The sequence below is a fragment of the Chionomys nivalis genome, chromosome 2 (genome assembly GCF_950005125.1).
Source record: "Chionomys nivalis chromosome 2, mChiNiv1.1, whole genome shotgun sequence".
Classification (NCBI taxonomy): Eukaryota; Metazoa; Chordata; class Mammalia; order Rodentia; family Cricetidae; genus Chionomys; species Chionomys nivalis.
In genome coordinates, this window is record NC_080087.1 from 60,154,900 (window position 1) to 60,178,143 (window position 23,244).

At 45.6% G+C, this 23,244-nt stretch overlaps 1 protein-coding gene across 1 annotated transcript in view; it reads left to right on the plus strand.

Moving 5' to 3' along the window:
- Window positions 1-16,371, plus strand: part of Prep (prolyl endopeptidase) — a 106,560-nt gene extending 90,189 nt beyond the window's left edge. Inside the window, exons 11-15 of the mRNA XM_057762967.1 lie at window positions 4,365-4,501; window positions 7,168-7,262; window positions 9,643-9,774; window positions 12,099-12,255; window positions 14,688-16,371. Of these exons, the coding sequence (XP_057618950.1) occupies window positions 4,365-4,501; window positions 7,168-7,262; window positions 9,643-9,774; window positions 12,099-12,255; window positions 14,688-14,982 (816 nt within the window). The 3' untranslated portion in view covers window positions 14,983-16,371. The remainder of the gene's footprint in view (window positions 1-4,364; window positions 4,502-7,167; window positions 7,263-9,642; window positions 9,775-12,098; window positions 12,256-14,687) is intronic.
- Window positions 16,372-23,244: the final 6,873 nt, after the last annotated feature.

The following is a 23,244-nucleotide window of genomic DNA, read 5'->3' on the forward strand; positions in this document are numbered from 1 at the left end:
CAGTGGACATCCTGAAAGAACAAGTGCAGACAAAGGAGAGATGTTTTGAGGTGACCCTCATTTGTGTATGCAGGCTTGCTTCCAGGCTTATGGAAAAGTGGGGAGGGATATAGCCATGAATAGAGGTTGTGTAGACGGGTGAGGGGAAGACCAGAGTCCTCGCTGATGACTCTTGAAAGAGCAGGGAGAGTCAGAGACATCCAGGAGGCAGGAGAATGTTTAAGCTGTGAGTCTGGGTGACACCAGGTAAGGTCAGTCCTGTGAGTCTGGGTGACACCAGGTAAGGTCAGTCCTGTGAGTCTGGGTGACACCAGGTAAGGTCAGCCCTGTGAGTCTGGGTCACACCAGGTAAGGTCAGCCCTGTGAGTCTGGGTCACACCACGTAAGGTCGGCCCTGTGAGTCTGGGTCACACTAGGACTAGGTAAGGTCGGCCCTGTGAGTCTGGGTGACACCAGGTAAAGTCAGTTCGAAGGAAGCCAAAGGTAAAATTCAGCTTGAAGAGCAGATCGTGTAGAAGGAGCTACGGGCTGCTTCCTGCCACCTAGCTCCCGGCCACCAGCTAGCTTTACCCAACATAATTACACGGAAGCTGTATTCTTTTAAACACTGCCTGGCCCGTTATCTGTAGCCTCTTATTGGCTAACTCTCACATGGTGGTGGCTTACCGGGAAAGATCTTAACCTGCGTCAGTCTCAGAGAGGAGAGGCATGGCTTCTGCCTCACTGCCTTCTTCCTCCCAGCATTCTGTTCTATCTACTCCACCCACCTATGTTCTGACCTATCAGGCCAAGCAGTTTCTTTATTAATTAACCAATAAAAGCAACACATAGAAAGAAGACCCACCTACATCAGATCGGAACATACAGACAGCATTGTTGGAGACACCTAAGTCTATTTACTTGCCCCAGAAAGGGAGAAAGTTCAAAGCTTAAGTGGTGATTGGAAGAGGGCAGTGGTGGAGGGGGAGGGGAGGAACAGAGACAGGTGCGTCAGGTAGAAAGGGAAGAGGGGGGTGCCAGTGTGGAGTGGTGAGAAGGAACGAACATGAAAGCCTAGGAAGCAGTTACCCTAGATCGACTTGGATGGTGGTCGGGAAGGGTGGGGCAAGGAGACATTTAGGGAAGACACATGAGCAGAAGTGCACAGATTCTCATGGAGAAGGAGCCCCTCGCACACTTTCAGGGCCAGTTAAGCTCATGCGTTGCTAAATTGTGATGAAGTGACTGCCATTCCCTGGTGTCTGGCCCACTGCTGGAGTAAAGGAGCCAATGGATTGAGATGAGAATGAAAGGGTTTCAGGAATTAATGACAGTCACAGGGCTGGCCAGGAATCCTAAACTGGGCAAGAAAGAACAAGGAAAGCTGACAGTAAAGAAGGCACAAGCGACTGGCTGTCCTGAGAGCCTTAAAAGTGATAGATTGCCTAGGCAAGTTCCAGAAAATGTACCAGTTCTGAAGGTCTGGGGCTCCGTGCTGCTTGGAACATAAAATGATTCTTCATAGATGCTTAGCCCCAGCCAAAGAGGATGATAAAACCCCTGGGATCCACTTGATGCAGAGTGTGTGATGGTGTTTGCGAAGGGAGGGATCTGTTGGCTTCTCCTCATGGAGCAAAGTGGCCTCGACAGGAAGCCGGTGTGTGGTGGGAAATGCCTGGAGTACTTACTTACTTAACTTCCTTCCTTCCTTCCTTCCTTCCTCCCTCCCTCCCTCCCTCCCTTCCTTGTGTTTTAGTTTTTATTGTATGTACTTTACTTGCATGTATGCCTCTGTACCTTGAGTGTGTGTGGTACCCTCAGAGACTAGAAGAGGTTGTCAGGTCCCCTGGAACTGGAGTTATAGACAGTTGTGAGCTACCAGGTAGGTGCTGGGAATCCACCCAGGTTCTCTGAAAGAGCAGCCAGTGCTTTTAATTGCTGAGCCATCTCCATCCTTGACTACTTTTAATGACAGTTTCCAAAATGCTTGCATGGGCTTTAGTTTAGGCCCAGTTATTAGTAGAAGAGGAACGGTACATGTGTTTTAAGAAAGAAACTGCCTTTTCACAGCGTGTTTGCTTGTCTTTTGACTTTGACAGTCTAAAATACTGTTATTGTAACATGAGAACCATACCAACTTAAACCACGGTTAAGGGTCTTCACTGAAGACGTGTGGGGCTTTGTTTGGGATTTCCATAACACTCTAGAAGTATGCTTTGGTCCTAGAGCCAGGTGAGATTGGGGGTGACAGGCCAGCTCTAGGCAGTGGCGGTCTCTCAGGATGGAGCAGAAAAGGCTATGGGGGGAGCTGAAGTGTCATACAGTGGGGAGCAGGTGAGGGTCTGAAGAGAGAGGTACATCTGTCCACCTGCCTGAGTGACAGTCAAAAGCGTCAGGGAGGGGAAGCTGAGCAGGGACTGGGGACAGTTCATGCAGCTGGGCAGAGCTGGAGGGAACACCAGGTTTTGCACAGATGTTTCCGTTGTGACGGGCATAGCTTCTCCCTTGTGCCATAGATGCCATTGCGTCTCAGGTGGCTCCTACTCTCTGTTCCTGAGAAGCAATGTCCCTGCCACACAGCTATGTTCCACTAGTGGCACAAACTGTCCCCTCTGATCAATTCAGAATCTGCCCAGCATCTCCCATGATCCTATACTGCCGGATTTAGTCCGTGTCTCAGCAGTGTTTCTTTCAGCAATCAAAAACAAAGTTGTTGTGTTTTTTTTTTTATCAACAAGTTTAAAAAACAAATTGTTCAAAACCAGATGAGTACTTGACACTGCCCTAGTTGGTTTTTACTGCTCTGCTGAAGACACCGTGACCAAAAGCGGCTTGGGAGTGGAAGCGTTTATTTGACATCCACATTGTTTATCACCGAGGAAGCCAGCATGGGAGCTCAGGACAGAAACTAGGGCTGGCTCAGCCTTTCTCTACCATCCAGAACTAGCTTCCTAGCGGTGGCCTCACCCACAGTGAGCTGGGCCTTCCCACACAATCAGCAATCAAGAAAATTCCCTGTAGACTTACGTGTGTACAGTCTGATGGAGGCAATTTTTTATTTATTTTGTTTGTTTGTTTTTTCAACTGAGGTTCCTCTTTCCAGATGACCCTAACTTCTGTCAAGTTAACCAAAAATAACAGCAAAAAATATAACCAGGATGCTTCTACCCCGTAACACCTGTCCTGCCCACTCCCCTCTCCCTGCTCCCTCTGATTCCAAGGACTTTGGGGGTAGCTTCCTGGTGCAAAGCTATACCCTAAAAAGCTTTTGATCCAATCCGGTAACTCTAAAATAAAAGAGCACATGTTATCTGTTCTCACCTTCCTAATGCTGCCTTAATACAGTTTCTCCAACCATAAAAGTCTTGCTGTACTACTTCATAACTAATTTTGCTACTGTTATGAATCATGACATAAATATCTGATATGCGACCCCCAAAGGGATTGAGACCCACAGGTTGATGCCCTCCAGCATGACCAAGGTCAGCAGGATTATTCCAGCCTAACTGAGCCAGGCCTCTTCCCATTGTCAGTCGGGGTAAAAATACCACGTCTGCTCTAAGAAAAAGCTATTTTCGGGGTTCTGTTTATCGCTGCCTGTAGCTTATCACTCAGTCTCCTTATCGTAGGAGCAGCATTTAATGTTCCTGTCCTTATCCTTTTCTTTTAATTCTTTATCCCAAAAGTAATGAATATGGAAATGTTGGCTGAACTTATCCTAGATAGCCCAGATTTAGAAAAGGTTTATGAGGCTTAATTGCCAACCCCGAGAAAATGGCTTTGTTTAGCCAAGAATAATAGGATTTCATGATGTCCTTGTCAGCTCGCTCAGCTAATCTTTTTTGTTCTTACTAACATTTGTTTAATAGTTGAACATAGAAAAATGAAGACATATTGAGTGTCTTGACCTTTGGAGAGGAAGTTGAACATGAAATTTGTCTTCAAGACAAGAAGTCTCCTTAGATTAAATTGATTGGCAGAGTCTGGCTTTCCAGTGCTGAGGGGGTGAGCAGCCGAGGACTGAATGCTCATTCTCTTTTGTGGCTCCATGAAGGCCCTGAGATGGTAGTGATGGACACATGGGATGATTAAAACTGAGGCTAAGGGAAGGTTGCCCAGCTTGCGATGGGTGGAGAGGCTAGACTCCTCTCCTAGTATCCAGTCCACGCTCTCTACGCTCACCTGTTTCTGAGAAATGAGAATGGGTCTCGCTGTCCCATGCGCCCTTCGGTAGTACTCGATTTCCCCGTGCTGCTGCACATGTTGAACTGAAAATTCAACAACTGTTTTGTTTTTGTTGTTGTTGTTTTTTTTTCACCTTTAAGGTCCTGTGCGTGTTTTCCACATCATGCTGTAGCTAAGACTTCTGCTTTCCTTTATTGTAGGTTTTCTACCCTAGCAAGGACGGCACCAAGATCCCAATGTTTATTGTGCATAAAAAAGGCATAAAGTTGGATGGGTCACATCCTGCTTTCTTATATGGCTATGGAGGCTTCAACATCTCCATCACACCCAACTACAGGTAAGCACGGGACACTTGACGACCTGTACGTGATCTTCTGCACTTAGTGGGGTCTGCTAAATCACATGGTTCTAGATTGCTTGCTTGGTGTTTCACAGAGGGTAGGACTTTTATTTAACTTCTTGAATTGTTGTTGTTGTTGTTGTTACTTGATGCCCTCAATAGGATAGATTGTTCCAGAAGTAGCTCTGAAGTCTACAGATGCCTAATTGCAAATGATTACCATCATTTGAAGTCTTAAGAAGACACTCCTGGCCGGGCGGTGGTGGCACACGCCTTTAATCCCAGCACTCGGGAGGCAGAGGCAGGCGGATCTCTGTGAGTTCGAGACCAGCCTGGTCTACAAGAGCTAGTTCCAGGACAGGCTCCAAAACCACAGAGAAACCCTGTCTCGAAAACAAAAAGAAAAAAACAAAAAAAACAAAAAAAAAGAAAGAAGAAGACACTCCTGTTCTCAGGGCATGTCATTGGCTAGCATGTCACTACCCTCTCACCTCTTCAGAGGAATGCCTTCATAGCTAATGATTGTATTTTCTCAACAGAGACCTAAAATAGATTGTTAATACTTAGCCATAACCACATTTTATGAGTAGGCTGTGGCTCCTCCATTTTAAACTGTTCTGTGATTATTTCTCAGATAATGAATGCTCATATGTTCATCGCTATTATTTGTTTAAATAGTTTGTCAATTGTTTTGCATCTTCAGGATCCCATTCCTAGTATGAAATAGAATTTGCCTTGAGTATTTTTTATTTATTTATTTATTTATTTATTTATTTATTTATTTTTTGGCTTTTTCGAGACAGGGTTCTCTGTAACTTTGGTGCCCGTCCCGGAACTAGCTCTTGTAGACCAGGCTGGCCTTGAACTCCCAGAGATCTGCCTGCCTCTGCCTCCCAAGTGCTGGGATTAAAGGCGTGCGCCACCACTGCCCGGCTACCTTGAGTATTTTTAATAAAAGGAGTTCATACTTGGAGCAGCAGTGTGAATAGTGCCTCATTTGAAGTCTGGTTCCAGATTGGCCCAGGATCCTTTCCATTTGTGAGGAGACTTGTGGACTAATGATGGCTGGGACACACTCATTCACACCCATAGCCAGCTGCCCTAAACCTGACTCGACGAAAGCTCATGCCTTGTTGTGGACATCCAGAAACTGAAACTGCTCATTATGTTAGATTTAATGAAGCTAAAAGATGGCCCCTGCTCTCAGAATCTTTTAAATGAAACTGAACTACACTGAGGAGGTGGTTGTTTGCCTTGGTTGGCAGGACAAGGGACCTCTTGTATAAAATCATCGTACAGAGCACTATTCATGCTGCGGGTTCCAGTAGAGTGTCATGGTGGTGGCACAGCCTGGATTTAGGCTGAAAGTTGCAGTCTCTCTGCTTGGAACCCTTCTCTGGGCTGCCATCTCCTATCTCAGCTGTATCTCGGTGGTCCAGTCACAGGCCACGTTGACTCAGAGGCAGTTATCTGGAAACTCAAGCTAGTCGGTGTCTATTAGATTAGCCTAACTCTGGCATTGTTTGCCACTCTTTATATAGCGTTTCCAGCGAGAATGCTGTTTACGTCAGGGATGGTGACACATGGTTCATCCAGGGATAACAGGGCACATGCACACTGTTCCACATCCCCTTCATCCCTGTGGTCCCTGAGCGGGTCTACCGTGTCTAACGCTAGCAGTCTCTCCACTTGTACAGTGAGTTCTTTTTAGACCTCTAGGATAGGAATTAAGAGAGGCTCCCCAGGCCATTTCATCCCTGTAGTGAATGTCATGGGGGTTTCAAGAGAGAAACTGTCAGGGATGCCTGAAAATGTAAAGGACCAAATCATTAAGTCATTTTGGCGAATTGGCCATGATTATTCTAATTGTATCTACCTCACTCCGACTCCCTTTCATCTCCTCTGTGGCCTCACCCTCACCCCTTCAAAAGGAAGGAGAGCATCAGAAATAGTGTTCAAAGCAAAATAATTATAACAGAAAGATATCACTGTATACCTTTAGGGTCAGAGTAAAAAAAGAAGAAACAAACCCAGGGTTTCAAATGAGATAGTATTTTTTTCTGGACACTCTGTGCTATAGTGTCTTATTTCTAGCACATTTGGCCTCCTCGAGGTTTGTTCTTCTCCCGTTCTGTGTGATCTCCATCCTTGCACATCCTGTTTTGTCTAATTGCCATCTAAATTTCCTAAGACACAGAGAGGTGCAGTTAAAGTCCTCAAGAGGAGCTTGCTTTATCCAAGTCAAGCAGTTTAGACACAGTGTTACCTATTGACAGGTCCACTGTCGGGAGGGGCTGGGAGTCGCCTGGCCCCATGCTTCTATTTGCCATGGTAGTCATTACAAAGGTAGTTCCGTGTGAAATGGGGTCTCTGATGTTTCTGTGTAATGTCTGCACTATGAATCTCACTGTGGATCATTTGCCAGTGCAGAAGAATGAAAGGTACTGTTTATGAACATGTGTGAGCTTTGCAGACAAGTAGTAATCAGAAGTTATACGTTTTCTGCTTTGATCAAGTAATATAAAAATATTGGACCTCTATTTGGATGCTGTATTACATGGAGAGTTCTTAGGATACAATTTTACTTTGAGGTGGGGGGAAGAGTCTTGGTGCTTGTTGGGCAGTTGCTGGAAGATTAAATAACTGTCTTCACTGTTCCTCAGCGTGTCCAGGCTCATTTTTGTGAGGCACATGGGCGGCGTCCTCGCAGTGGCTAACATCAGAGGCGGTGGCGAATATGGAGAGACGTGGCATAAAGGTGGGGTGTTTTCTCTGCAGAACCGAGTCTGACCTGACGAGGTCATGCTGATCTTCCTGTTGGAAAGAGCTGGGGTAGAGAGAACTGAGAGCTTTTTGGCAGAATGAGAGCCCTTTTCAGACTCATTGCACAAACCGTCCTTCCGGTAAAAACATCTCTTCATATGTTGTTTTCCTTGGTAGCCTAGGATAATGAAGCACAATTTTTCAGACATCGTCCTCATAAAACATAATGGAATTTTTGTTTTTCAGCAACACCTGAGGTAGTATGGGAGATTGTGGGGGCTTCTGGTGTCTAGTTCACCCCCTGAAGGCCTTGCTTTTCAGTTTTGCATTATCTGGTTATCTCAGAAGAGGTCATAAAGCAGGCCAGTTTCTGCTAGGAGAAAGAAACAGCCCTGTGACGTGACTGCCTTCATGTGTGGCTACCAGCATGCCCTAGCATTGTGCTGGGAAGGCCAAGTAGCCTTTAGACACCAGAATTTAGCCCTTTTCTTCTCTGGTTTTTCTGTATCTGTTTGCTGGCCCCATGGAGCTCTTGGACTAGTCCAGCTTCATCCTAGAGGGCCAGGTTGGGATTGTTACTGATAGTCATTTGTTTAAATCCCTGCCTCTTCCTTCTCTCTGGAGCCTCTCACAACTTGTCCAGACTCCATGCAATCAGAATTGTTCTTCGCTTGTTATTTCCTTATGGTGGAGAACAAAAGACAACTCTCCCTCCAGCCTCACACTTCCCAAACTCTGCCAGCATTTACAATACGACCGAGAGGTCACTAGGGCTAGGAGTTGTCCTCAGCACCAACCTTGACAGGCATCTTCTTTCACTGTAGCAACATCTGAGACCATTCTTCTTCACCCTCCAAGGCCTGGTTCCCCACATCAGTCAGCAACAAGAGTGAACGTATAAAAAGATTGTTCTATGTGCCTAGTAGGTCCTGAGATGCTACAGAGGCCAAGGCCTGACCCAGGAGTCAGCACATCTTCCTAGGCTCCCTGACAATATTACAGCACAATTGGTTACTCCTACCGTACCCAGTTGTCACTGGATTTGAAACAACACAGGAGTGACTGTATGATTTTTGACTTGATAGTAGGTGGATCACAGTTACACTGAATACATACTATGATATGAAAAGATGCTTAAAAAAAGAAAAAATGTATGCATAGCATAAATTTGACATACATCTCAAAGTCATAGGCTAAGAGTAACTCCTTTCACGCATCTAATTTTGTGTGTTGTTATTCATACACACATATCCTGGCCACAGTCTGTGATCCTGAGGCCAGCTCCAACTCCCAGATTTTCCCTCTGGGAGAATGGACCCTGTGGTCTAAAAGACAGGATGCGTTTGCCCTGGTTTGTATCTGCACACATCCATTCATTGGACCACCCATTGTCCAAAGCCTTGGGAGTAGACAAGATGGAGCTTGACTACAGCCAAATTACTTTCTGACTGCTTCAAAAAGCTAACAAAAGGACCAGTGATAGCCTAGTATGCAGAACATTGATGTGTCTAATTCTCATTCTGCTCATTGAGCTTAAAATGTAATGCACTTTTAAAAATAGACATATACACCAAATGGTATTGTTCCTGGAAACTAAGTAATCCTAGCTGTTCTAATTCACCGGTAATTGCTTATTAAAATCTTAATAACATTTGTTTTGATGTGAAAAAATTCTTTCAGTAGCACTGCTTCATGTTTAATTGAATTTCTGCACAAGTGGTTAATCTTGAATATCTAATTAGATCTGGGTCTGCTCTTTGTTCGCTCTGAGGCAGTTACTTCAGACATCTTTGAGGCCTTCACCTGTACCTTCCCCCTGAGGGCTCTCTTTGGTTTGGTACATAGGAAGGGCGATAGGTGATGATGCGCCATGAGTCCCTGGGGAGGCACGTGACAGTCAGGTGTCCCCAGTGTACTCTGCTGCTGCGCCCCCTAAACTCAGCTTTCCCTTTAAATTAGCGCTGAGCACAACACTGCAGAGGGAGGGTGGTTCTCCAGGGCAGGAAGCAGGTACGGCCCTTGCCACCAGCTCTGGCGGTGTGTGCTAGGTGGAGCTCAGAGGGCTGGCCGGCATGGGCATTCTTGGTCCATTGCTCATCCAGTTTCTTTTCAATGTCCTCTTTCACCGAGTAGATCATCTTTTGCTCTTTGGGGCTCTTGCCTTATAAGTTGTATAGTTTGTTAATAAAATACAAATGCACTATATGGGCCTGCAGTGTGGAAATGCTGAGATTTCCATAGTCCATAAAATTTAAATTGAGGCATTTCTATCAATGTGGCTTATGCAGCCATTGTTGACATTGGTCAGCAGTGGAAACCTCCAAATAGCTCAGACTTGCTTTTCGTGCTGTTTTTAATTGTCTCTCACTTTACAGGTGGTATCCTGGCCAACAAACAAAACTGTTTTGATGACTTTCAGTGTGCTGCCGAGTATCTCGTTAAAGAAGGCTACACGTCCCCCAAGAGGCTTACCATCAACGGAGGCTCCAATGGCGGCCTCTTAGTGGGTGAGAGCTGCGTTTATCCTTTCAGTCACGAGCTGCCCCCGTTAGGACTTTCCCCCAGCTCCATTTTACCCGGAGGCTCACTGATGGGAGTGGTGCAGAGACAGCAGAACTCAGTTGCGTTTGAGCATTGCCTGCCCTGACTGCTCTACTCTCTATGGGCTAAACCCACAGCGTGGCCGCCCCCAGCGGAACCTGATCATCCCCTGATGACGCCACTCAGGCCTAGTAAGATGTGAGCCTCATGGAACGTTTGTTCAGACCTATGCTGTGTGACGCCAAATGCCGTGGACATAGAGAGAGGTGCACACGAGGAACTTGTTAGTAGTGATGCAGAAGTGGAGGGAGTGGTTGGTATGAATACTAACACCTGCTGAGCACCTTGTGAGGCAGATGTGCTGTGACTGTCCGCATCTAAAGAACACTGAGGAGTAGATAGCCCCCTCCTGTCACGTCACTGGGTTAAGCCTGGCACTTTTCTAAGTTGGTGGTTAGTGAAATTTTACTCTTTGTTGCCTCGGCAGCACTTGGCATACTCATGAGCATGCGCCTGGCAGGCTGAGTCCAGTGGGGTTTGAGGTGTTTAATGTTACATGTGCAAGCGGCACAGTACATGACCGTTTTCCACCCACTGTTCTTGGGCGTTGAGAGTTGAATGTTCATTTATCTTTGAAACACGTGGAGCATGTCCAAACATGAATTTCTGTACTTATGCTTTCCCCAACAGAGCACGGTCTTTAGCCAAATGTTTTATAGCTGGTGATAGTGAAGTGATGCGTGGCCTGCGTAAATCCCAAACATTGCTAAAGAAGTGCACAGCTGGCTCATGAATGTCAAATTGTAGTTGTCCAGAATAATTTGTTTCAATTTGGCAAGGGTGAGGCTGAGAGAGGTGGCTCAGCTCTTAAGAGCACTTCCTGATCTTCTAGAAGGCCCAAGTTGGATTCTTATGGCTCACATGGGGCAGCTCACAAATTTTCTTAGTTGTCAAGAAATGCCACACATGTCTTTAGGTGTCAGGCATAGATGGGCGAGCAAGACAGATGTTGCTATCTTTCCGGAGCTTTGCTTCTATTCAGGTGAGTCAGATACAAACCAGGGCCTGCAGGCTAACACGGACTATTTAGGTGAGAGGTTGTGGAGGCTCGTGTCCTCATGGATTCAGGTAGGCGTCCCAAAGCCAAACCAGAAAGGACAGATTTGGAATGCAGCCTGAGTTCTCATCTGCTCTGGGAAGCAGGAAACTTTGGGAGGCTTGAACCGATGGGGAGAAGGTAAGGGCCGAGAAGCTGAGCAGGTGAGAGGCCTCACTGGCTTGGACCAAGCTGTGGCTCTGGAAGATAAGTAGTCAGAGTCTGAATAGATTCTGAATAGATAGAAATAAGAGGGCCAACAACAGAACTACGGGTGAGTCCACACTTAGCGGGAAAGAACATTGTAAAGGCCGTGTGATCTGTGTTGTATTCTACTGGTTCACCACTAACTCTGCTATGGTTTTGCTTTGTCCCTCTTAAGCCAAGTCCTTTAAAAAATCCATAAAGACAGAGCCACAGCAAGATGATGGGATTTCTGTGCATACACATTCCTAACCCTCCAAGAGGATCTGGGCTTCTAAGGGAATGGCTCAGACTTCTGTGCTATTTATTACATGTGATCTAATTAGAATAGGCTGTGAACTATGGATTTTGCCAGAGGCAGGAATAGTCTAGATCTTTTGACTGACCCCTTGTCATGTGGCCTTGGTGGGCTTCCAACCAGCTTCACTGGCTGCTGTTTAGGGCACGGGCTCTACTTCATGGCACCCTACCTTCTTTAGCAACAGTGATTGCCATGCTTTGTTAACAGCTCACTCAGGTCTCTTCCCCGGTACATCTGGTTTTATTACCTAGAAATATTCTGTTTTATTACTTGGCAAATATTCAGTAGATTTTCTGCTAAAAAGCAACAACAAAACATCTGAAAACAGGATAGACTGTACCAGCGCTGGTTAGAGCTGCATTTCAGCCCCTCCTCTGCGCTGAACTGGCCCTGAGATCTGAACAAGTCCCTCCCATCCCCATCACCCGTGAAAGCAAGTTGGCTAGGAGAAGCGCCAGCCAGTAACGTAGCAGGTTGCCCCCACTGTTACTGGGGAGGAAATGCTCCATTGCTGGGAAGACCCCGCCTTCTCCCTTGGGCTGCTTGGAGAGTCATGCCTGAATCATTTATGAAATCTTCTGCCTCTGTTCCAGGGATGAAACAACCAGCGTCCTGAAGATATGAAGCACTGGCTTCATCTAGATGTTTAATTATGAACACTTCCCTCTTTTTTGTCTCTTGGTTCTTAGCTGTTTGTGCAAATCAACGTCCAGACCTCTTCGGCTGTGTTATTGCCCAGGTTGGAGTGATGGACATGTTGAAGTTCCACAAGTTTACCATTGGTCATGCCTGGACCACTGATTATGGGTGCTCAGACAGCAAGCAACACTTCGAATGGCTTCTCAAGTATGTTTTCTTTAATATTTGCCTATATGCTATTCAAAATCTGCTGTCTTAATCGTGACCATTATCAACAGGATTAGCATTTGGTGTTTTGACTGCATGTAATTTACTGCAGTGTCACGGAGATGGGGCGCCCTCCTGTCTTCCTGAGTTTTGTCTGTCTGCGGTGTTGGGGATTGAGTCCAGGTCCATGCACATATTAGAGAAGCGTTCTACTGCTGAGTCACAGCCAAACCCCCAGATTTACTGTTTTCCATAAAGATGGCTATTTAAGATTCCTGTCAAACACTAATGTAGGTCATGCTATGAAGAAGGGATTTTTCAGGTGGCAAAAGGGTCCTCTGGAACCTGAGATTCACTGTGGTTCATAGCCATGAGGAAATGGAGACCTCAACCCGTAGCTGTGTGAGGCTGAGTTCTGCTCAGAAGCGGCGGCTGTCATTCTTTACCAGTGTCCCAGGAGAAGTGCTGACTGCTCACACCTCGCCTGCTCTGAGACACTGGGAGCAGAGAGCTGAGCCAAGCAGTCCACAGTGCTGATGGCAGAAGAGGGGCATGAGTCTCCTGTTCTGTGCCAGTAGCCATTTGTACTGGAGTTCAGATAGAATGGTCTAAAACTGTTTATCAGTAGAGACATTGCCTTTCTTAAAAATGTAGAACACAGACCATTTTTATGCTCAGTGTCCCCACAAATTATTGGAATTAGAGGCATTAGTTTATACACTTCTTTTATTCATGACCCTCAGCAGCTTTGAGGGCAGCAGTGAGTAAGAGAGACGTCTTCCTTCTCTCTGGCTCTTCACAGCCCACATGGAACATTCGCAGATTACTTAGCGGCTGTGTTTGGGAATTCCCTCAGGCTGTACAAGAAACTTGTTTCTCATCGCAGTCTTTTCAGAAAAATCATAATTTCTAATTCAAAACATTTTTTAATTTGTCATGTTTTGTTTTTTGTAACTAGCTTCCCTCCCTAGAACTTCATCTGAAGTGTCTAATTCAATGCCTTGAAACAACTACATTTTATCCTCAAAGGAGAGAAAGCTAAATGAGTACTGTGGTCACTCACCGGTGTTCACTGGTGTAACTGTGTCCAGAGGAGTCATAATTCAGATGAAGTGCAGATGAGCACCCGGAGGATCAAGACCTTTAAAATGATAAACTCTGAATTGTATATCAAAGATGTCAAAGTGCTCCACGGCACTGGATGGTGGCACATACCTTTAATCCCAGCACTCGGGAGGCAGAGGCAGGGGGATCTCTGTGAGCTCAAGGCTAGCCTGGTCTACGAGAGCTAGTTCCAGGACAGGCTCCAAAGCTACAGAGAATCCCTGTCTCAAAAAAAAAAAAAAAAAAAAAAGTACCCCACAGCATCTGATGTTTCCTAAATAGTTTTAAAAGGGAGGAAGGTTCTAGAAGAATTTATGGCACTCCTACTTAATATTTCAGTGTTCTGATGCTGCTCATTCAAGACTGAACCTTCCTTTCCCTGCAGCTAGTGAGTGAGCACACCGCTCAGTCCTGCACATCAGCTAGAGAGGGCCATGCAGGGGCTCCTATAGCTTAACGGGGAATTATTCTCCCACAAAAATTACTTGAATTTTAATAGGCAGCGTTTCCATGCTGTGCAGAGAGCTAACGCATATGCAGGGGTTGGCTAGACGGACCCACTGCCTTCCAACACCTTACAGCCTCAGGCTGCTTGACTTCATGTGATAAGCTAAGCAGAATTTATGCTGTTTCCATATTTTACACTTTCAGTCTGTTCTGAAACAAATTATTATATCCATTAGTGTAAAACTGTGAAAACCGAGACATTAATAATGGGTAAAATGTAAAGAAAAGATGCCTAGATGTTCCTTTCATTAAACTGTTAGCAATCATCCTATAACTCAACTCTTTTTTTTTTTTTTTCTTAAAGCCCTTCTTAATGAACTCACCAGTTCACCTTACCTTCTGCTTTAGAAGTGTCTTCTACTACTTTCCCTCCATTGGCCAAATGCAGTCACCTTGGGGCTAGGTCTTCTCAGTGTACAGGTTAGCAGCCAGTCCCAGAGAATAGGTGTGTCCTTCCTAAAGCAGCAGCCTTTCCCTGGGGTACAAGCATTAGATCCACTAAAGGACAGACACATGGCAGGTTCCAGGTCCTTCTGCCAAGAGATAAACAATGAGAAATGGTAAACTCGAAACAGTTCCTTTATTTCAGCAGCCCCGTGACTTCCTTTCTTATTCAGCCTTCAAGGTTAGAGCTAAGTAAAGTGACCCAGCTCCCCAGTTTTCAGTAGCCCTTGACAGTCCTGGCCTAAATGATGGCCCTCGTGTGCTATTAGTTCCAGCCCTCCTCGGCAGTGGTCAGGCTGGTGAAGCACGTCTGTCCTCTTGTCTGTGGTAGTTCTGCTCTTGGTGTCGGTCCTCACGGAAGTTCCTCTGCCTTACAGATACTCACCACTGCATAACGTGAAGCTTCCGGAGGCGGACGACATCCAGTACCCTTCCATGCTTCTCCTCACAGCTGACCACGACGACCGGGTGGTCCCGCTGCACTCCCTGAAGTTCATTGCCACGCTTCAATACATTGTGGGCCGCAGCCGGAAGCAGAGCAACCCCTTGCTGATCCACGTGGACACCAAGGCTGGCCACGGGGCCGGGAAACCCACCGCCAAAGTGATAGAAGAAGTTTCCGATATGTTTGCGTTCATAGCGCGGTGCCTGAACATCGAGTGGATTCAGTAAATGGGATTTCCGGCTCCTCCCAACAGCCACAGGAAACCTCAAGGGCTTTCTCACCATCCTGACCAAGAAACCACTGGGCAGAATGCTGCCCGTGTGAGCACTGTGCCTCCGCTCACAGACAGCAACTGAGCAGAACTGCCGTGGGGATTTTATCTTTTCTAGGCTTCTCCTTTATAGCAAGCCCTTGATGTTTCGTTTCTTTAGTTATTTTCCACTTTATCAAGGCACATATTTTAAAAGGGGGGAGAAGGGGGCATGTTTGGATAAGAAACTAAATGGCGATGTACATGATGTGAATATTAGACCCCTGGCTTGAGTAAGGGTCGTAGTTGGGCATACTCATATATAATAATGAAGTTGCTTCTCTAACCATAGCATATATCCTTAAATAAATGGGAGACCTCGAGGGAGACTCCACTGCAATACTAATAAATGCTATTTAAGAGTGGAGGCTTTAGTTTTGGTTCCTTTGCAACGAGAGGCAGCCCTCAAAATGCGGATGACTATCACAATGAAGACTAACCTTTATGCCACAGGCTAGTTTCCAAACAGTTCGAATATTAGTGCCACCCGAAAGAGGCTGATCATCCACCTCATCTCACTTCGAGGGATGCAGCTAAGGGAGATACGCCATCTCCACTGTTACTACTCAGGTAAAGATCTGATTGAGATTTTCCATTTTAGATGCTTCTATTTTTAAAGACCTCTGGACTGGAGTTCGGTAGATGGCTCTGTAGGCAAGATGCTCTCTGTGAAAGCCCAAGGACCTGCTGAGTTTGAGTAACAGCACCTATGTAAAATGCTGGACAAGGCTCCGTGTGCCTGTAACCCCAGCAGTGGGGGCAGCAATAGGCAGATCTTTAACATCCAGTGGCCATCCAAAGTGAGCCAAAATGGTGAGCTTCTGTTTCACTGAGAGATGGTATGGTGAGAAAGACAGCAAGGCCGTGGTCATCCTCAGACCTCCGAGGGCATGCCTGCACACTCAATGCTTGCACCACACACAAAGACCACAAACATACCCAGAAAAAGAAAACTGTGAACTGGAGAAATTAAGATCCTTCACCGATTTGTCCGTGTATTGACCTGGTTACAGAGTATTTGTGGAAATCAGACTACACGAGTGAACGCCCAGATAGAATTATCTACCCAGGCTCCCCTACACTGGAGCCTGCAGCATTTCCCAGCCCCTGCTCTCTCCCTCTGCCCTGCCCCTCTCTGGGAATTTCTGAGGGAGCAATGCAGATTCCTCAAACTTAGGCTTTGTGAAGAATATTCTGGGTGTATTTTAACATCTCACAAAATACTGTTCCTTGTCCCTCAGCTGGGGAATGCCAATCTGGTGTATAAGAAAGAGGGTCTTTGTGTGACTTTACCAGATGTGATTAAAAGAGAGATCTTAACTTTACGCAAAGTTAACTCACAACGTTACTCGTCCCAGTAACTGTGTCCAATCACAAAGCACATTATATGCCCTTTAAGCAGTGTTACTCTTCAAAATCATTAGATAAGCATTTTCCTTCATGCCTGCTAATACACACCAAACACAACTCAAAAGTGGGACAAGGTTTTTCTCTGTTCTAGAACCATGCTATCTACTAATCCTTACATGAGTACCATGCGCAGCCAGCATTGAACATCAGACTCTGTGACCCTTCTGGAGGAAACCCATGCCACCACCTGCAGGCCACACTGAGACCAGAAGCAGCAGCATTCATCTAGAGAGATGCTAGCTAATCGACAGTGTGACCTCTGGCCAGCACGGCAGAGAGAAGGAGTACTTCTGCCCAGGGAAGCCAAAGGCCGCCTCTGCCGGCTACTGAGTTGTCTGAGGGAGGTAGCTGGGGCTGTCCCCACACGAGGCGACTTCCAGCTCTCGCAGAATCCAGCAGGACCTCCCCACTGGGGTCTCCTGGACAGCTGTGAGTGGAAGTGTGGTGCCTGGCACCTGTTGCGGTGTCAGGGGTCTGTGTTCAAAGCCCAGCTCTCACTGGTTGCTGGCAGTGATGAGGGATAAACAAAGCAATACTTCTCCAAGTGCATATGTCACCTCTTCTTTCCAACCTAATTTTCATATCTGTTTTAGATGGGTGCCGCTCCCCCACACTGAAGATAACCTTTTTTTTCCTTTTTTTTTTTTTTTTCTTTTTTTCTTTTCAAAACAAGAATTCTCTGTAGCTTTGGTACCTGTCCTGGAACTAGCTCTTATAGACCAGGCTGGCCTTGAACTCACAGAGATCCGCCTGCCTCTGCCTCCCTAGTGCTGGGATTAAAGGTGTGCAACACCACCACACAGCAAGATTACCTTTTTTTTTTTTTTTATTGTTTTAAACTTTAAGCATAGGAGATAAAGTGGTGAGATGGCTCAGTGGGTAAAAGCACGTGACACCAAGCCTGGCAGCTAGAGGTCAACCCGTGGGATCCAGTGATGGAAGGAGAGAGCTGACATCTGCAGCTTGTCCTCTGGCTTATACATGCACATAGCATATAAACATCCAAACAGTCTTAATTAGGAGCCGGGATTAAGACTGGAGGTCAGGTCTTTCCAGAACTGCCAGTCTTCCTCACTCATTGCCACCTTACTCTGTCCATGCTCTGCCCTTCACTTGTGTTACATTGCCTGTGGCGTGTGTGTGCGTGTGTGTGTGGGGGGGGGGGGGTCGGTGCCTGCTACACATGTGGTCTAACTACCTAGTCTGGAGCCTTGCTGAGCCTGCTTAGCATCTTACCCTTAGTAAGATTGATGGCGTTTAATGTGTTCATACGTGGACTATTGTGAAGCCCTGCAGTTGAGTCATTAGGCAGCTACATCCGAATGGTGGTACCGGTTGGTAAGGAAAACTATAACCATTTTTCAACTCCATCAAAGACTCCAGAAGGATATAATATTACCTAAGCAAACAAGAAGTAAGATACTTCAAACTCTAGAAATGACAGAGACATCTCGCTGCCTGGACAGTCACCCAAAGTTCTTTTGTACCATTGGGGCATCCATCTTCAGCCTTTAGGCCCATAGTTTTCAGCAGACATTTTCATCAAGCAGGAAATTCCAAAGACAGTTCAGTCACTATCTGCTGTGTCCTGCAGAATGTCTCACAGACTCTTTCATGAGTCAGGAACCCCAAAAGACCATTTCACCTTCAGGCAAGTTCAGTAGTCCTCTCTCTGCGGGTTCTCTGTGTCCAGCTTATGTATCAGTCCAGGCAAGAGCAGTTTCTTACCCAAATAGCTATCAAACTCCATAAGGAGCCTCTTCGATGCCCATCTTCCTCTTGAAGTAGATTGGTGCTGCCAGGAGCAGACGTGTCTCATTGTCATGAAAAGTCCTAAGTTATTAAAACATTTAAATGCCATATTTTGCAGTCTTTGAAAGATATGAAGAATGCCTATCTAACTGAAATATATCTCTATATATCTAGAAAATCTAACTAACATGACTACAAATTTGACTATTATTGATGATTATCCATTAGCAACCTATATTTCCTAATTATACATTACATTTTAAATGAACTATACAATCACAATACAGTAATCAAGATCAGAAATACATATACATATAACAAAATTGACCTTAAAATCCATACCAATGCAAATTATTCATATCTATATCATATCCCCCTTTAAATGTAAAAGAACATTTATAAACAATATTTGGGAATATGGGTGCAGTTTCTTTATTATTTAACCAATGACCTTCCTCCATCAAAGCTGACAACAGTCTCCACCGTCTGGTGACAGCTTTAGCAACCATGGGGAGCTTTCCAGGGAAGAGCACACGGTGATTCTCAGAACAGGGTGCAAACATCCAAGGGTGGGTTAATGATGGGCTAGAAAGCAGGGGTGAGGGGAGGGGGGCTAGAAAAAGGCCATGAGAACATCATCTGGGGATTCAGTCAAGTGAGGACCAAGGCTGGCGGAAGAGGGCCATTTCCAGAGTCTGTAGGTACAAAGAGAAAGTCCTTCCTGCATCAAGTGGATCCTCCCAGCGAGATTCTAGATGACAGTGTTTCAGGAGTTCTCCCTGTCCTGCTCTGCACTACCCACCATGTGTTTTGACTGTCCCCATGCAGCCCTATGAAACCTATGCTATACCCTTACGTCATTTATTTAGGAAAGACCCAAGGTTTCCCAACCCGGAAGTACACAGAGCCATAAACCTAGCAGCAGGGTCTTAGGGACTGTTATGATTGGGATGTTTCCCCTTGAAACTTAAATATTGAAACCTCAGCTCTCAAATTGGTAGAATTGGGTAAGGTTTCTGGGTGGTTGGGAATTGGTGCCTTTCTGAACGTCAGAGTCTCCTCCACCCTGTCTGGGCACAGCAGCAAAGGAGCCATTTGTGGACCAGGAAGGTGGCCCTCTCAACAGACTGCTCGTCATCCCCTTGATCTTGGACTTTTGAACCTACAGAACTGTCATTTCCGTGTGTGAGCCACCGTGTGTGTGGTGTTTTGTTACAACATCCCAAAACAAATGACACTTGCCTTCTGTCTGTTGAGAAGGCAATACACTGGAGCTGGAGAGATGGTTCGCAGTTAAGACCACTGACAGCTCTTCCAGAGGACCCAGGTTCAATTCCCAGCACCCACATGGCAGCTCACAACTGTCTGTAACTCCAATTCCAGGGAATCTGGCACCCTCACATAGATGTGCAGGCAAAACATCAGTGCACATAAAAATAAAGTTTTTAGTTTTTTTGTCTTTTTTAAGAAAAACTACCTTTATTCATTTTACATACCAATCCCAGTTCCCACTCCCCTTCTCCCATTCACTCCTCAGAGGGGGTAAGGCACATTGTTTTGGGGAAGGTACAAGGCCCTCCCTACTAAATCTAGGCTGAACAAGGCATCTATCCAAAGAGAACAGTTTCCCAAAAAGCCAGTACAAGCAGTAGGGAAAAATCCTGGTCTACTGCCAGTGGCCCCTCAGTCTGCCCCAGCAGTATAACTGTCAACCACATTCAGATGGACTAGTTTAGACCTATGCTGTTTCCCTGTCTAGCTGGAGTTGGTAAGCTCCCATTAGCTCAGGTAAATTGTTTCTGTGGGTGTACCCATCATGGTCTTGACCTCTTTGTTCATATTCTCACCCCTCCCACTCTTCTCAACTGGACTTCGGGAGCTCAGTCCAGTGCTCCAATGCAGGTCTCTGCCTCTGTTTCCATCAGTTGCTGGATGGAGGTCCTATGGTGACATTTAAGATAGTCATCAGTCTAAGGCCAGTTCGAGCACCCTCTCCACTATTGCTTGGGTCTTAGCTGGGGTTGTCCTTCTGGATTCCTGGGAATTTCTCTAGTTCCAAGTTTCTTGCTAGCTCCATAATGGCTCCCTCAATCAAAATATCTCTTTCCTTGCTCTCATCTCTGTCCTTCCTCCATCTCGACTATCCTGTTCCCTCAAGTTCTCCCCCCTTCTCTCGTCTTGCCCTTCCACCCTCCCTGCACCCCCACCACCTCTATGCTCCCAATCTTGTCTATATGTATAGTTGGGATTCTCCTTGTTACCCACATTCTCTAGGATAATCAACTATAGGCTCAATATCCTTTGCCTTACAGCCAATATTCACTTATGAGTGAGTACATACCATATTCATCTTTTTGGGTCTGGGTTACCTCACTCAGGATGATTTTATCTAGTTCCAACCATTTGCATGAAAATTTCAAGATGTCATTGTTTTTTACCGCTGAGTAGTACTCCATTGTGTAAATGTGCCACACCTTATCCATCCATTCCTCGGTTGAGGGACATCTAGGTTGTTTCCAGGTTCTGGCAATTACAAATAATGCTGCTATGAACATAGTTGAACAAATATTCTTGTAGTATGATTGAGCATCTTTTGGGTATATTTCCAAGAGTGGTATTGCTGGGTCCTGAGGTAAGCTGATTCCCAATTTTCTGAGAAACTGCCGAACTGTTTTTCAGAGTGGTTGTACAAGTTGTATTCCCACCAGCAATGGAGGAGTTTCTGAGAAACTGCCAAACTGTTTTTCAGAGTGGTTTTACAAGTTTGTATTCCCACCAGCAATGGAGGAGTGTTCCCCTTACTCCACATCCTCTCCAGCATAAGCTATCATTGGTATTTTTGATCTTAGCTATTCTGGCTGGTGTAAGATGGTATCTCATAGTTTTTTGTTTGTTTGTTTGTTTGTTTGTTTTTGATTTGCATTTACCTGATGACTAAGGATGTTGAACATTTCCTTAAGTGTCTTTTGGCCACTTGAGATTCTTCTGTTGATAATTCTCTGTTTAGATCTGTAACCCATTTTTTAATTGGGTTATTTGGAATTTTGATGTCTAATTTTTTGAGTTATTTATATATCTTGGAGATTGGTCCTCTGTCTGATGTGGGGTTGGTGAATATCTTTTCCCATTCAGTATGTTGCCTTTTTGTCTTATTGACTGTGTCCTTTGCTTTACAGAAGCTTCTTAGTTTCAGCAGGTCCCATTTATTTATTGCTGCTCTCAGTGTCTCTGCTACTGGGGTTATATTTAGGAAGTAGTTTTATTTAGGAAGTATTTTTTTTAAAAGAAAAAATTATACAAGAAATTCAATTTCAGGACCTAAGAGCTTTGAATGGGAGCAAGTAGGACAGATGTGCAGTGCATGACAAGAAATGTTTCATTCAATGTAAAGAGGCTGGATTTCAACAAGTTCCTGGGCAGAATGAGGAAACAGACTGAGCAATGGTGTGAGGGCAGGAGCCAGGGCAGAGCTGGAGGCAGGAAACAACCAAGCTTCCAAAGGAGAGCAGGGAGCAAGGCAGAGTTGGGCGATAGGCCAGAAAGAGTAGAATGAACCCAGGAGAAGCCACTGGGGTGGAACTGAGAAGTGACCCCAGAGGAGCCTGAATGAAGCAAGAAGGCCACATGGCTCAGGTGGTCCTAACTCCTCGAAGGGGGCTTGGGGCTAAGAGCAGCAGGAACCCACAAATAACTGGGATGCTGCTACATCATAGGAGAACTTCAAAGACATGCTAAGCAAAGAAGCCAGGCTCAAACAACCATAGGATATATGTTTCATTTCAGTGAAATTGCAGTTCATAGGGTCCATGGAGTTGGGGTAGAAATAGAGGTTCGCTGCTTAGCGATATTAGGGTCAAGGTTGCTCAGCCCAGCAAACTTAGGACATCTTTGAACCATGTGCTTCATGAGAGTGCATTTCATGCTGTGGAAATTGTTCTTCAATAAAGATGTCAAACTGGTGAGGAAAGAGAAAAGCAGCAGTAAGTCTTCCTGGATGGGTGTCATCCAAGAATAGCCTGGGTATACTGCAAGGTCAAAGAAAAACAGGTGACGGACAGTTGAGATAAAAAGCTCATGTCATGTCACTGAGACGGCAGAGGCATTCATTCTAAGCAGGGGTCTTTACATCAGAGTTCACCTCTCAGGACAAAGCTCTTCAGCTTCCTCTACTGAAATGGTTCCTGGACCCAAGTCAGCCTGCTGATCCTCTTACTGGCTCCCGCAAGTCTGCAGGCAGCAGAGGCATCCAGGAAGCCCCAGGGCAGGCCATGCCCACTCCTGACTGACTCCATTAAGTCTTAGCAAACAGCCAGGCTTCTATTTTATCTGTGACGTGGGCGTTGGGATGCCATTTGTAGACATTATCTGTATCAAATAACCCTTGGAATTGTAAACAAATACCTTAATGGCAGCTTAGAGAATTGTTCCCAGGAGTTGACAATGGAAACAAAACTGTGCTCTAGTTCCTAAGTGCCGAAGGCTTTAGTAACTAGCAAGAGGAACCCCTACTCCCTATAACTAACGAGGTGAACTAAGGTTAGTTAAGCTGAAGTTGAGACCAGCATCAAGCATAACCACCCGAGGAAATTCAGGGGAAAGGCTAAAGGCAGCTCAGCAGCAGGACATGGTAATAGGAACCAGCTTTGCAAATGGCCTTTTCCACAGATCCTGGCAAACTGCTTCCCCAAATGCAGGATACAGAGCACATGGTTCCCAAAGCCAGCTCTGTTGCTGCTCTTTCCCGCCGCACTGGGAAATTCCCCATGATCCATCAAGACATGCTAAAGTCTAATGGCTTTTGAGAGAGTTGGTGAAGATTTCAGCATCTGGTATGCACTGTCCCTTCGAGTTGCCCTTAGCTATTCCTTGTGAATCGCAGGGTGGGGAGGAATGGCACCATTTGGGTAAAGCTTACCTAAGGTTAACTTGGTGACTAGCAGTGTAGGGAGAAAGGTCCTGGTAAGGTATGGGTTCCAGAACAGACGTTTAGAAATGGATACAAGTAAATTGGCCTTTG